Raw genomic sequence first — 13283 nt, 5'->3', positions numbered from 1 at the left:
AGTAGCCTGGACAGTGGAAAGTGTCCCTGCCACTTCAAAACGATCTGCAGAATACTTCCTGAATACATTATTCGACTGCTTTAAAATGATTTGCAAAGCATATCTAGGGCCATTTATTTGAGATTGGGTAACATTTTTAACCTCATCTTCTTTAGAGTGAAACATTTAACATCAGTTCTTTAACAGTGATCACTGGTAGCTCGACTGATCCTACAGCTGAGGAAAATGGTCTTTTGCTATAAGCTGTTATTTTAGGACTTCCCAGTAGTTGGAGCATGAGGCCATGTTGCATGACTTTTTTGTGTCCTTTGTGCTTTGCAATAAATGGGGTTTTGGCTTATGTACCTAATTTGCCTATAATTCCTTTTTCACAGTGTCTTCCTTTCAGCAGTGAAATGCAGAACATTCCAAACTCAGTGTGGAGGTCCTCACCACTGAATCTGTGTTTGCTTTTGCAGTGCTGAAGACATAGTGGTGAAAGTGCCAGGCAGCCAGCTGACAGCAGAGTATTTGGAAGAGAAGGGCTTTGCAGAGCCCATCCTGGTCCCCAAGAAGGATGGGCTGGGCCTGGCTGTGCCTGCCCCCACCTTCTACGTCAGTGACGTCGAGAACTACGTTGGTGGGTACCTGGTATTGCAGTGCTTGGAGCTCAGCTGCTTTATAGAAATAATTAGTTGTGTGGAAAATTGTAAAATGTTGTATTCTAAAATATTGTCTGTGCCGTGAGCTTGCTGGTCTCAGTGCTTTTTATGTAGTGGGAGGTTGTAGTTAGCAATTAAGTAATTCTTGTTTTGTGTGGCAGCTTGGCAGTGAGGCTGAGCTAGCCTGCACTGCTCTCCACAGCTCTGCATAAGCAGTAACAGCCAAAGTAGTATCAAGGAATGGTTTTCCCAGGGACATGACTACAGAAGCACCATTTGATAGGTATTATGTATATGCAGGTCTTTCATGCATGTGTGTCTGTGTGGGTACATACATAAGCAACAGGGAGGGTCCAAGGGATGAAAAGGTCAGAAAATCAGAAGATTGAGATGTTTCTGGGCAGGTTAACTCACCCTCAAGCATAGGAAAGGGGGCAAGCCAGGCTCTCCATCAACCTGTCCTCTCCACTGAATTCATGTGCAGGGCCGGAGCGGAGTGTTGATGTCACTGATGTCACCAAGCAGAAAGATTGCAAGATGAAGCTCAAGGAATTTGTGGATTACTACTACAGCACAAACAGGAAAAGGGTCTTAAATGTCACAAACCTGGAGTTCTCTGACACCAGGTAAGGGTCCAGCCTGCTACACAGTAATTACTACAGGTTTATTTTAATTTATAATTTTTATTTAATTTATTATTTTGTATATAACATATTTCTATATAATAACATAGCTGTATACTATGCTGTGTTGCCCTATGTGTTTATTTTTGAATTACATTAATATTGCTTACATAGAATTATATATAAATTATAATTTTAAATTACTGAATCTCGCATTGTGTCTGGGATACGTGGCTGGGTTCAGCCTCTGCCTTCACCAGTGCTTTTCATCCTTAGGGAAAGCTGTTTAGCAACTTCTGGTTGCTCTGGCTTTAGGTGTAGGGTGACATGTCACTGGGTGTCCTTTGAGGAGAATAACTTTGGAATTTTGTTATAATTCTGTAATCCTACAGCATGTGTTCTAGTTCTGGTTTCAGTGCTTGTGCCAGGTAACCTGTAATCTGTCTGACAGCAGTTCAGGGTCAGAGTGATGCTGACTTCCCAGTGGCAGGCTGGAGGTGATGGTGCAGATCAGAGAGATCAGATATTGGGAAGAAATTCCTCCCTGTGAGGGTGGGCAGGCCCTGGCACAGGGTGTCCAGAGCAGCTGTGGCTGCCCCTGGATCCCTGGCAGTGCCCAAGGCCAAATTGGACATTGGGGCTTGGAGCAGCCTGGGACAGTGGAAAGTGTCCCTGCCCAGGACTAGATGGGAATGAGATGGTCTTTAAGGTCCCTTCCAGCCTAAACCACCCTGTGATTCCATGGTTAGCTGACACAAATGCTGAGGGCATTGCCTGGTGCTCTCTGTAGCTGTGCTGCCATAACTGAGCAGGGATTTCCTTCCAGCAGTGGGCAGGGGCATCTCTGAGATACTGAACACCAAAAACTGTGCAGGTTATTTTCACAGGCCCTGGATCCTTTGGGGTAGCTGATGCTTCCAGAAGGGAAGCACCAGGAAATGGAAAGATCCTTTTACACACAAACACACTACACAGATGATAATTAATGTCAGCAGAAAAACAAAGAATGGTTGTTTTGGAAAGCATTCTGCTTCAGCACGAAGGCTGGAAAAAGAAGACTGGTGGATAATGACAAGCTCATTTTCCCCAGGCATTCCCCTGATCCCTGTGGCTGGGATTTAGTAGCTCACCCCCATCACTGCAGAGAGCAGCTCTGCTCACTGCAGGTTTGAGACCACCGGGATTCTCAACAGAGATTTTTTCAGCTTTCTGCCATTATCCCCAAATAATGGGATGTCTTTCTTCCTGAAGGACTGCTGCAGCTGTCGTTCATACTCTGCTAATCGAGACATAAGTAGCAAATATTTTATTTCTTAGCATAGACAGTGACAGTTTAATTGAATGCACAGCTCCATCTTCCCTGCCATGGAAATGGAGTTATTGTCATTAGGGCTTGACACTGAGCACAATGACATGTGGGAGCACATAATATTGGCTTGAAGTGCAGATACTCTTTCTGATGTGGTATTTTAGAGTGTCTAGCAGTGAATCTTCACCTCCTGCACTATCAGCCCAAATTCTGGACTATTTGAATAAAAAATTTAGCACATTCTAGGATGAAACATTTAATATCTGGTTGTCATGCCACTGCATTGTCTTAGCTGTGATTATAGTATATGTTAAGTATTTGACAAAAACATAATATATGAATGATATAAATAAATAGGAATATATGTTCAGTGTGAATGAAGGTAATATTTTGTGTAGATTTAGATACATATCCAGTAAGAGTGTGTTCTTAATGTACATAAATAGATTAATTCATATAAATTATAGAAATATGTATTATATATCTTATATTTTAAATATATTCACATTGTCAACCCAAATTGGACTTCTTCCTTCTTTTGAGCTTTTAATGTTATTTACTCAATCTAAATAAGATTGCTGATTTTCACCATCAGATCAGGAGTTATTTATCTACAAGCATTAATGTTATTTGGATTATTAATATTAAGCTTGACTTGCTAATTTTTATGGTTTACCAGTGGATTTCTGTCCAAGTGCACACATTTCACTTTCTGTTCTGAAGGGGGCTGGAAAGGTGACTGTGATCACAGCAAGGTTGGTCCCTGAGCCTGCGTAGCAGGGGCTGGAAAACTACAACCAGCACATATTTGATCATAGATGATACTGCTGACAGAAGGCAAAGGATTGTTGTTAAGTCATCACACTTGAAAAACCTTAAATCTCTGTCTGTAAACAGTTTTTCCTAATTTTCTGAATGAAGAGCAGTTCCACTGCCACAAGAGGAGCTGCTCCAATTTGCTATGCAAGTATTTGTCACACTTGCTTCTTGCTGTACCAGGGTCCTGGTGCTCTGTTTTAAAAGCTGCCTGTCTGTTCTCCACTCTCTCTGTAAGGATGTCTAGCTTTGTAGAGCCTCCTGATATTGTTAAGAAGCTGTCCTGGGTGGAAAATTATTGGCCTGATGATGCTCTGCTGGCTAAACCCAAAGTGACCAAGTACTGCCTGATCTGCGTGAAGGACAGCTACACTGACTTCCACATAGACTCTGGGGGGGCTTCTGCCTGGTACCACGTGCTGAAGGTGAGGGAGCCTGGCTTTCGGGTGTAGCTAGTAACAAACTCAATTTTATCCACAAAGACCATCAAAGAATTCTCTCCAAAATTCAGCTCTCGGGTTTTTTTGTCATTGTCCTGTTGTATCTGGGCCTTGACTGCTCTGAGTGCCCTCCCAGAGGTGCCAGGGTCTCCTGAGTGAGAAAGCACTTGGAGCATGGAAGTCCTCTGTGTATTTTCTCTCTGTTAGGATTTTAATATTTGTTTAGTGCCTTTTGACATACATTACCCTAGGCCTTAAAGATATCACATCCTATTTTTGCAGTGTGATGGAACCTGGCACTGTAAACCTTTTGTACCGTCACTCCCACAAATCTGAGCAGATGTGATCATGTGTGATTTAATTATTTCAGCCCTTCTGTAGAAAGTTGACTAATTAATTTTATTTAAATACTGCCAAAATATACATACATGTATATTTAGATAACTGTGCGTGTGTGTGTCTTTGTGTGTGTGTGCACCAGTGCAATGTTGTTTGATTTGGCTGCTCATTGCTAATTTTATATTTCTAATTCAGGGAGAAAAGATCTTTTATCTCATCAAGCCAGCCTCTGCAAATATTTCTCTGTATGAACGCTGGCAGTCAGCAGCAAATCACAGTGAGATGTTTTTTGCAGACCAAGTAGATAAATGTTACAAATGCACCGTTAAACAAGGCCAGACACTGTTCATCCCATCAGGTGAGCAGGTGGGGGAGGAGAGCTTTCCTTATGCTTTAGAGTAGCACATCCAAAATGCCAGAGGAGTGGGATTTGACAACTCACTCTGACAAAGTATGGAGTCTTATTCTCAGTAGAAGTTTTATTTCATGTGCTTATGAACAAAACAAATCAGAACTTTTACTCCTTTCTATTAATATTTTAGCAGCCTTTTAAAAGTTAAACTAGTAGGAGAGTGTTCCACTCATGGTCTAGCTGGGTTGTAGTAACTCATGAGTTCTCTTTCTGTATCCACCATGTCATTGGTGCTTTCTGACATCTAACAGACAATTTACATTGAGTGAATTTGACCATGCATTCTGACCATGACACCCCCAAATCCTTGTCACAGACATTAATCCCCTGTGACACTCAGGAACTACAGGTCACTGTGTGTGAGTAGATTCTTGCACCAAAGGTTTACACACTTGAATTTTACCTTGGGTATAAGAAGTGGAAAGTAGGTGTTTTTCTTATGACTATCTGTGGAGCAGATGGTGGAACAAACACAGAGCAATTTATAAAGATTCACTAACTTGAGTAGTTTTTTTATGAAAATATATGTTTGCAAAACACCTGATTCTGGCACTGTGATAAAGCACGTCAGGGGCTGTTTCAGGTCTTTGTGGAGACAGGAAAGCAGCTGCCATTATGCAGCAAAACAAAGAAGGGACTAGAGGCAGCTTTGTTTAAAGTGTGTGTAGTTCTGGGACTGGGCTGTGTGGGTACCTGTGGAGCAAAGTGCTCAGTGAAGTGTAGACATCATTTGGGATTGAAGTCTGTGCTAATGGCCTTCAAGTTCTTGTCTTGAGGACTGGACTCCTCTCTCTTTTAGGTTGGATTTATGCAACTCTAACACCAGTAGACTGCCTGGCCTTTGCAGGACATTTTCTACACAGTCTAAGTGTGGAAATGCAGATGAGGTAATCTGTCTTTAAAGTCTAATGTTATGTAGAGCTCATTTTTTAATAAATCAGTAATATTGAATCGCTGACAGTAATGCTGATGTAGCTCTTGGGCAGTTTTGGCTGGTGCGCCCACCTTTGTCCCCTCTGACCGTGTTCCCTCATGCTGACTTAACCTGAGCTGTCCTTACACCTGTTGATAATGCACGGGAGGATGCCTGAGGTGCCTGGATTGATGTGGCCACATCCTGAAGGCAGAACGGTTACACACTGCCTGGAGTTTTACCCTGGCACCTGCCACTTGCTGCTGGATCAGCCCCCACCTGCTCAGCTGGGCTCTTTGCCTAGTGTAAGACAATGCAATGAGTTCTTTACTGATTCTGGGCAAATAATGCAATAAAACCATCATACATCTGTATCTCAGTATTTTACCAGTGCTGTCATGTTTTGCTTTTGGCCTGAGGCCAGCCTGTGTAGCAGCAGGACAAAGAAGGGACCCACTGCAAAGTGACCCTGGCACTTCTGTGGCACACTCGTGCTCTGCCATGCTGAGTTTCCTGTGGCTTTGTCTTGCAGGGCATATGAAGTAGAAAGGCGATTGAAAATTGTCAGTCTGACCCAGTTTCCCAACTTTGAAACGGCGTGTTGGTATATGGGGAAGCATCTACTAGAGAAATTCAAAGGTAAAACTGCCTTTCCTTGCTCGCCCTGATCGCTCAGCTTTGGGATCTGGGGACACTTACCCTGAATTTCAGCAGCCATAACTGACAGGAGCACAGGATGGGAAGGCTCAGCTGGATTTGGGACACAGTAAAGCACTGCTTATTACCATCAGGTTGTAGCAGGGATTCATTTGTGGGGATCAACTCTCAAAGAGTTAACTTCCAGCTTTCTGTAAACAACTGTAGCTGTCAGTGGTTGAATGACACTGGTTTTTTTTTCTGCTTAGGTTTGCATAAAGCTGGACAACAACCTCCTGCTCATCTCCTTCAGGGAGCAAAGATTCTCAATGGTGCTTTCAGGTCATGGACTAAAAAACAGGTAGGAGAGGCAGCCTGCATTAATATTATGTGTTTGTCAGTTGCTGGAGCAGAGAGGGAATTCTGGAACAAAGAATATCTCCATTGCAAAACATCCAATTCTAAGATGCCAAAGAGAAGGAATTGCGAGAACGGGGGGTGAACAAAGTGATGTTGCAGTTGTGAAAATGAAATAATATCTGAAAAAAGATGATTGACTTTGTTGGTTTCTCAGGACAACTTGTTACAATAACATCCAGAACAGGAAAAAAACCCCTTTTTTTCTTATTTGAATGTCTAATGCAGTCAAGATTGATTGAAATACATAGGAAAAAATGCAGACAAGTCCCTTCAAGAGGGTTTTTTTATTTTTGAAGAAAACATGCACAGAAACAGCAATTCGGCTTTGTTGTGTTTTAGGCTTTAGCAGAGCATGAAGATGAACTACCAGAAAACTTCAAACCAGCACAACTTATCAAGGACCTTGCCAAAGAAATAAGATTAAGTGAGGTTTGTGCTGTTTTTATAATATTTACTGTATGGGGAGTCCAGGCTATAAAATGCATGGAGGTATCACCCACTGAGTGTGGTATCAAATCCTGCTGGGTGGAGACGTGTGACAGCAAAAGGTGACCACAGCTGGCTCAGCTCCTTCAGGAAGACATTGTGCTGCATTCCACCCTGCTCCTAACCACATCCAGAGACCTCAAAACTGAAACCTATCATGTCCTTTGATCCTCTTTGATGTAGTATTTAAGTTTTCTGATTGTCAGAACAGCAAGTTAAGCAGAAAATAATTTCTTTTTAATTAGTCAGTGTTAATTTTAATGGGGCAGCTATTTTACTGCTAATTTTTCCTGGAGGCATGAAATGTGATTCTGCTATATTTATCACATTAGAATTAAATGGAAAGGGTTTTTGCTCAAGCTGATCAGTATTTTAAGCAGAGCAGAGCAGGTGTGTCTGAACACCTTGTGCTTTGTGCCAAACCACAGAACGCTTCAAAGGCCAGCAAAGCAGACATGAGTGCCAACCCCACATCTGAGGAGATCTGTCCTGTGGAGAGGGAGGAGGCTCCATCGCCCGTCCAAGTCACCCCTCTGCCCCCACCTCTAGAAAAGCTTCCTAAAAAAAAGACTTCCAAAACTGTGAAAACCCCCAAACAACTCAAGCCGTCCAAACCCCCGAAGACTCCCAAACCCTCCAAACCTCCCAAAACACCGAAAGTGAAGGGAGAAGGCAAAAAGAAAGGAAAGAAGGCAAAGGAGAGCCCACCACCAGCCATCCCCAACCTCGACCTGCTGGAGGCACACACGAAGGAAGCTCTGACCAAGATCGAGACGCCAAAGAAGGGGAAGGTAGGTCGTGTTTTAACCTCTCCCTCTTCTCACACCCTCAGAGAGATAAAATCCCTCTGTAAGTTTGATGCAAAAAGTAATATGTGCAGCACATTGTGAAAGCCTGGCTCTGCAGAAGCAAAGGAATGATTTGTAACTGCTGGCTCATTGCCCTTCTCTTATGCAGCTGGTGGGTTTGATTTGACTCTTTGCTGGTTATTCATTGATGTGGAGCCTCCTAGAAACCCACTGATATCAAAAGGTGTCAGTGATGAAAGAACTTGTTTCTAAAGTATCTAATTTGCTTGAAATGTTACTCTAGAATGAGTGACTGAAACAGAACAGTGGTTTTCTTCCACTTTTACCCATGTAGAAACTTGTCAAGTTTCTTTTTGACGTCCTTTAGTTCTGATGCCCTGTAATTCAGCATGAATTTTGCTACTGATTTCAGTGGGCCTCAGGATCCATCAAGGCACTGATAGAGGAATAGCTGTACGCTGTTTGTGAAGAAATATCCATAAACCTTTCCTAAAATGCTTCTGAAGTTCTAAGAGTTTGTGTGTAGTTTGTGAAACCTGTCATGGGGTGACAGACAGGGAGAGGAGAGTATTGGTGTATCAAGGAGAACTGCAGCTGCTGTTCTGCATGCTCTGAATGGGCAATATTTGATTGAACCTCAATCTGGGATTCAAAAAAAATAAATTAGAGTTTTCAAAAATATGTCATGTTATTTCCCAGATAAAGCCTGTGTTTCTGACATGCCAACACTCCATTCAGAGGACTTTTTCCTGACTTTTTTCCCAGGCTTCAAAGAATGTTTTAAGTGTTCCCAATAAGGAATCTGCGAGCAAGCAGAATGAGGTGGAGAAATTTGAAGTTCGAGAGCAAAGTAAAAGCAAAACAGAAGCTAAATGGAAATACAAGGTGATGTCTGCTGTTAAATTCTGCCACATGATGATAAGCCAAGGGTAGGGAATTGTTTGTGGCTCTGCCCAAGCGGAGAGAACAAGGCACCAATTTTCAGTTCCCAAAGAAAAGAAAATAAAGCACGAAATAATCAATTAATCCCTGATAAAGGAAGAGGGGGTGGATGGATTCTTCAAAAGCATGTGCTTTTTCACTAGACACCAGTGAGATGGTTCAGTGTTGATCCCTTTTGTGATCCTTGCTCTGACACCGTCCTACTAGTTTAAGTCTGAAATCAATAACTAATGAGAAATCAACAACTAACTAATAGCTAATAATCAATAACTAATTTTAATGGCATAAAATTAGAGTTAATGAAATCTGAATTATGCCCTAGGGATTAAAAGCTTGCCCTTCTTCAGGGCTAATGCAGGGTGAGTGGAATTCACTCACAGAGTAGAACATTTTGTTTGCAGAGAAAATTTGAAAGGATTTTTAATAAGGGAAAATTTAACAGGCTTAGATTCTGAGGCTACTTGGGAAGCTGGAACATAAAGGACTTATTTAATTGATTTATTTATTTTGTTTTGGTCTTTTGCCTTTCAGAACAGTAAACCTGATTCACTTCTAAAAATGGAAGAGGAACACAAATCAGAAAAGACGCCTTTATCTGGAAATAAAGACAACAAATTCACATTCTCTTTCTCTAATAAGAAGTTGCTTGGGTAAGTAAAAATATATGACAACACACATCAACTAAAAAAGGAAATTGAAAGGTCATTATTTGTATTTTTTATACAAGATGATGAAAACCTGCGTTTCTCGTCAATGTAGAAAATACCCTAACATTAAAACTTCTAGTAGTGCTCTAGTCAGAGTCCTATTTTGAGATATAAATAGTAGGTTCAGAAATGTGTTTGTAAAATTATTCTAGTTACTTTGGCACCCCTGAAGGAATTCAGTTTGACTGAGATTTCTGCACAGAGATACTAATTGTCTGTCAAGTCGCAAGCTGTTTTCTACTCAGAGTGTTGTTACTGATTTGTAAATTTTTTTTTCAGTTCAAAGGGAGTCAAAACTCATCTGAATACCAGTGTGTTTGGGTCACTGCAGAATTTTAAAGAGGACAAAGCCAAACCTGTACGGGATGAATATGAATATGTGTCAGATGACGGTGAACTAAAAATTGATGAGTTTCCAATCAGAAGAAAGAAGAACAGTGCAAAAAGAGAACTGCCCTGTAAGGATATTTCCTGGCTTATCTTTATCTGCTCAACAAAGTCTTAGGTGGTGATTGTCCAAAACAATCAATATAATCTTTAAAATCTATGTGATTTAGAATAAAGAAAGCCATGTCCTACCTGTCAGTCAAATGTGAGTGGAATAGGAAGGCTGGCTTTTGAAGGGAAAAAAAACCATGACTTTTTGTTTCTTTTTATTTATTCAGTTTTATCAGATAAAAAGGAAGCCCTACATCACACTCCTGTTAAGAAGCCAAAGGTGGAGTCGGTACCATACAAGGTATGAGGTTATTGTACCTTCACAAGGAGACACTCCTAGACCATGAAGTTCTTTAAGGACCTTTCCAACCCAAACCATTCTGTGATTCTCTTCCTGTGATGTAGTAACTCACATATTTGTTTTGTGCCACTTGGCAGAGCCTCTCTGCCCATTATGGGCTGAGATGTAGAATACTCCTGACCCAGGTGAGCCCAGCCCAGCCCCTGCAGTGTCAGTGAACCTGGGTGGAGCTCACCTGCAGGATGGGACAGCCCAGGTGTGAGTGTGCCCTGCGTCTGAAGCTCAGTGCTGGAAATCAAATTACATTAAAATTAAATGTTTTGCCCAACTGTGGTTAATGCAAATTCATATTATAATACCAGAATAAGTCAGAAAAAGCAAAATAGTTTGTTAAGACAGAACCAAAGATGACCAGAGTGTTTGGCCTTCAGTACTAAGGAGTTCTTTTCACCCTGTTTTGTGTCTGGGACACTCAGGAGTACAGAAGTACAGACCTCTGTCTGAGTCAGTACCTGAGGTCTGGGGTGTCTCCCTGTGCAGGAGCCTGAGGAGGGAGTCCCTGGAGACAAGACTGGCACCCCAAGCAATAAGGGCTGGTGCTGTAGCAGCCTGAAAACAGGGCAGGAAGGGGGAAGAACTTGTTTTCTTAGGCACCTGACTACAGTGCCTAGAAATCTCAGCCCCAGAGAGAGGGCCAGATGTAGGCAGCTCCCTTCCAGAGTCTGACATGGCACTATTGTACATGTCTGTCCCATTCCTCTGCCTGATCCTCCCAGTCTTCTGCTGTGGGGATGGAAACACCACTGTTAAAGGGAATTGATCCCATGAACAGGATCAGATCTCAAAGCTTTGGACAGGAGAAGAAAAACTTACCATGCCTACAGGCTACAAGGAAATGGATTTTTACCATGTACTTGGTTTTGTGGTGTTTTTTGGTTGTTTTTTTTTTTTTTTTTTTTTTGGGTTTTTGTTTGTTTGTTTGTTTGTTTGCTTGGGTTTTTTTTTAAAGAAAGCAAATTCCAAAGGCTAATCCTCTGTCTTTGGAGGAGCAGCAGGCTGCGAAAATCACTGTGCTGTTCTTGGGGACCAGCTCAGTGAGTTTCCACCTTTTTTAGCTCTTTCCTTGTTTTTGCAGAGCGAGGACTCATCAGACGAAGATTTGCTTCACATTGACACAGAGGTAAAGCCAGGACGCAATTCCAAAGTAAAGAAAGAGAGTGGAAGTTCAGCAGGAATTCTTGATCTTTTGCAGGCAAGCAAGGAAGTTGGGGGTTTAGAGTATAACACCAACAGGTACGCACCAGGGGACGCTCTTCCCTCTTACCTGTGAACAAAATTGCCCTTTTGTGGTTGTGTGTGAGTGAGAAGGAATTTTTCAGCTTGGTAACTACTTTTTCTCCAGTAAGCAAAATTTTCCTTTATCCTGTGATCTGGAGGGAGAGGGAGGAAAGATTTTGCTAGTATAATTTGAATAAATAGAGGACTTCACATCTGTAGATGCTGAAGATCAGTTTTAGCAATAATGCTGTAATAGATGAATAATTCAAAAGAAGGAGAGAGTTCAGTGACTGCAGCTTGAGGGTGGGAATGAAGGTTTTTAATGTAGTGATATTGTAATAAAGTTATCTAAATGGCCAGCATTTCTCCCATAAGGAACTCTAAGGTACCACAAATACCAGGTGCTTGAAAGAAGGATATAGGAAACTGTCTGCTCTCCCCGGCCCCACCCCCACCTCCCTCCTCTCCCTCACCTCCCTCCCTCCCCGCCCCCCTCCCTCCCTCCCTCCCTCCCTCCCTCCTTCCCATCTGTGGTTATCATTCTTCTTCCCACCATAAAATAAGGCTTGGGGGAAAAAAGCACACTCTTTCATGGGCACTTCTGTACCTGAAAGGGAAATGTCTGGCTGGGCTTAGTGGTGTCTTATGTGGAACATGGAAACTGACACTGGATGTTTTGGGCTGTGGCCAGTAAGGTACAGCACCAGCTCCTTCAGTGATCCAAACAGTGAGTGGTGGAAGGAAATAATCACATTAATACTTGTCTGCTTGACCATCCCTGTGAATTCCTTTTCCATTCTGCATTATGGTCCATAATGGGATGAGTGTTTATGTTGATTTTGCAGTTACATTTTGGCAGGTGATTAGATACATTAAAAGTAGTTAGGTGTGTCTGACACTGTAATAAAGTTGCTGGGTTAATAAAACTCCCATGCTGGAAGTTTGGTATAAAAAAAGAAAAATTATCAACTATTATAAGAACTTAAAGAAATCCTCCTTGGCCCTGTGTACACTGCTGGCCATTCTGTGGATAACACTGCTCACTGCATGCTTTGAAATGGTCCTTGACAATTGTCTGCCTTGCTCGGGGTGTGTTTTGCTGTCTGCAAGGGGTTAAACCAGAATAGAGGTTAAACTCAGGCCTTTCCCCCCCTCAGCCTGGGCGCTGTACCCAGGGTGTTTGAAGGCTCTGTGGTTTCTGAAATCGAAGTCCCACCCCAGACTCGGCTGAGTTACTGCTCTGTGTGGGGTGGTTTAGTGGGAATGTGCCATATCAATGCTGGCTCTGGGATAAACACTGGGTTTAGGCAGTGTGTGCTGCATCTTAATTGGAAAAAGCCCCTGGTAAATGTAATTATTGTGTTTCATATCATAATTACACTTGGCTTTTCAAAGGGCCATAATGTGGTCTTTTTGAAAATAAATCAGAAGAAACATGATATGCAAACACACTGTGTCACAGCATGAGGCCAGTGCGGTCATGTCTGACTCTCAGGAACAATTCCCACCTTTCTCTCCTTGCAGGGCAGATGAGGGGTAGGGAATGTGTGCATTTATAGATCTGTATGTGTGTATTGTGGATGCTGTGGAGCAGCCCTATGTCACTGTGGGATCTCCTCCCACACAAACAGTCAGTGCCTGCATCCCTGCCAGACTAGTGCTGGATTCCCAGTCACTGGGAAGCAGATCAGGGCTTTTTGTGATAGTGGCCTTACCTGAACCATGGCAAGCCTTATTCTGTAAAACACTGAGCTGTCACTAGCAGCTGGCCAC

General features: G+C 42.3%; 1 protein-coding gene across 2 annotated transcripts in view; it reads left to right on the top strand.

The window, feature by feature from the left end:
* The window catches only part of PHF2 (PHD finger protein 2), a 53725-nt gene that overhangs the window by 31449 nt on the left and 8993 nt on the right, over nucleotides 1-13283 (top strand). For both annotated transcript variants that reach the window (XM_053953953.1, XM_053953951.1), the window contains exons 4-17: nucleotides 459-619; nucleotides 1126-1267; nucleotides 3628-3814; nucleotides 4364-4526; nucleotides 5380-5467; nucleotides 6026-6132; nucleotides 6399-6490; nucleotides 6889-6978; nucleotides 7464-7826; nucleotides 8610-8729; nucleotides 9318-9436; nucleotides 9773-9951; nucleotides 10159-10232; nucleotides 11368-11525. In XM_053953953.1, coding sequence (XP_053809928.1) covers nucleotides 459-619; nucleotides 1126-1267; nucleotides 3628-3814; nucleotides 4364-4526; nucleotides 5380-5467; nucleotides 6026-6132; nucleotides 6399-6490; nucleotides 6889-6978; nucleotides 7464-7826; nucleotides 8610-8729; nucleotides 9318-9436; nucleotides 9773-9951; nucleotides 10159-10232; nucleotides 11368-11525 — 2043 coding nt within the window. The remainder of the gene's footprint in view (nucleotides 1-458; nucleotides 620-1125; nucleotides 1268-3627; nucleotides 3815-4363; nucleotides 4527-5379; nucleotides 5468-6025; nucleotides 6133-6398; nucleotides 6491-6888; nucleotides 6979-7463; nucleotides 7827-8609; nucleotides 8730-9317; nucleotides 9437-9772; nucleotides 9952-10158; nucleotides 10233-11367; nucleotides 11526-13283) is intronic.

The sequence above is a fragment of the Vidua chalybeata genome, chromosome 12 (assembly GCF_026979565.1).
Source record: "Vidua chalybeata isolate OUT-0048 chromosome 12, bVidCha1 merged haplotype, whole genome shotgun sequence".
Lineage (NCBI taxonomy): Eukaryota > Metazoa > Chordata > Aves > Passeriformes > Viduidae > Vidua > Vidua chalybeata.
Note: the sequence above shows the minus strand (reverse complement) of the source record. Positions and strands in the feature narration are given on the sequence as shown.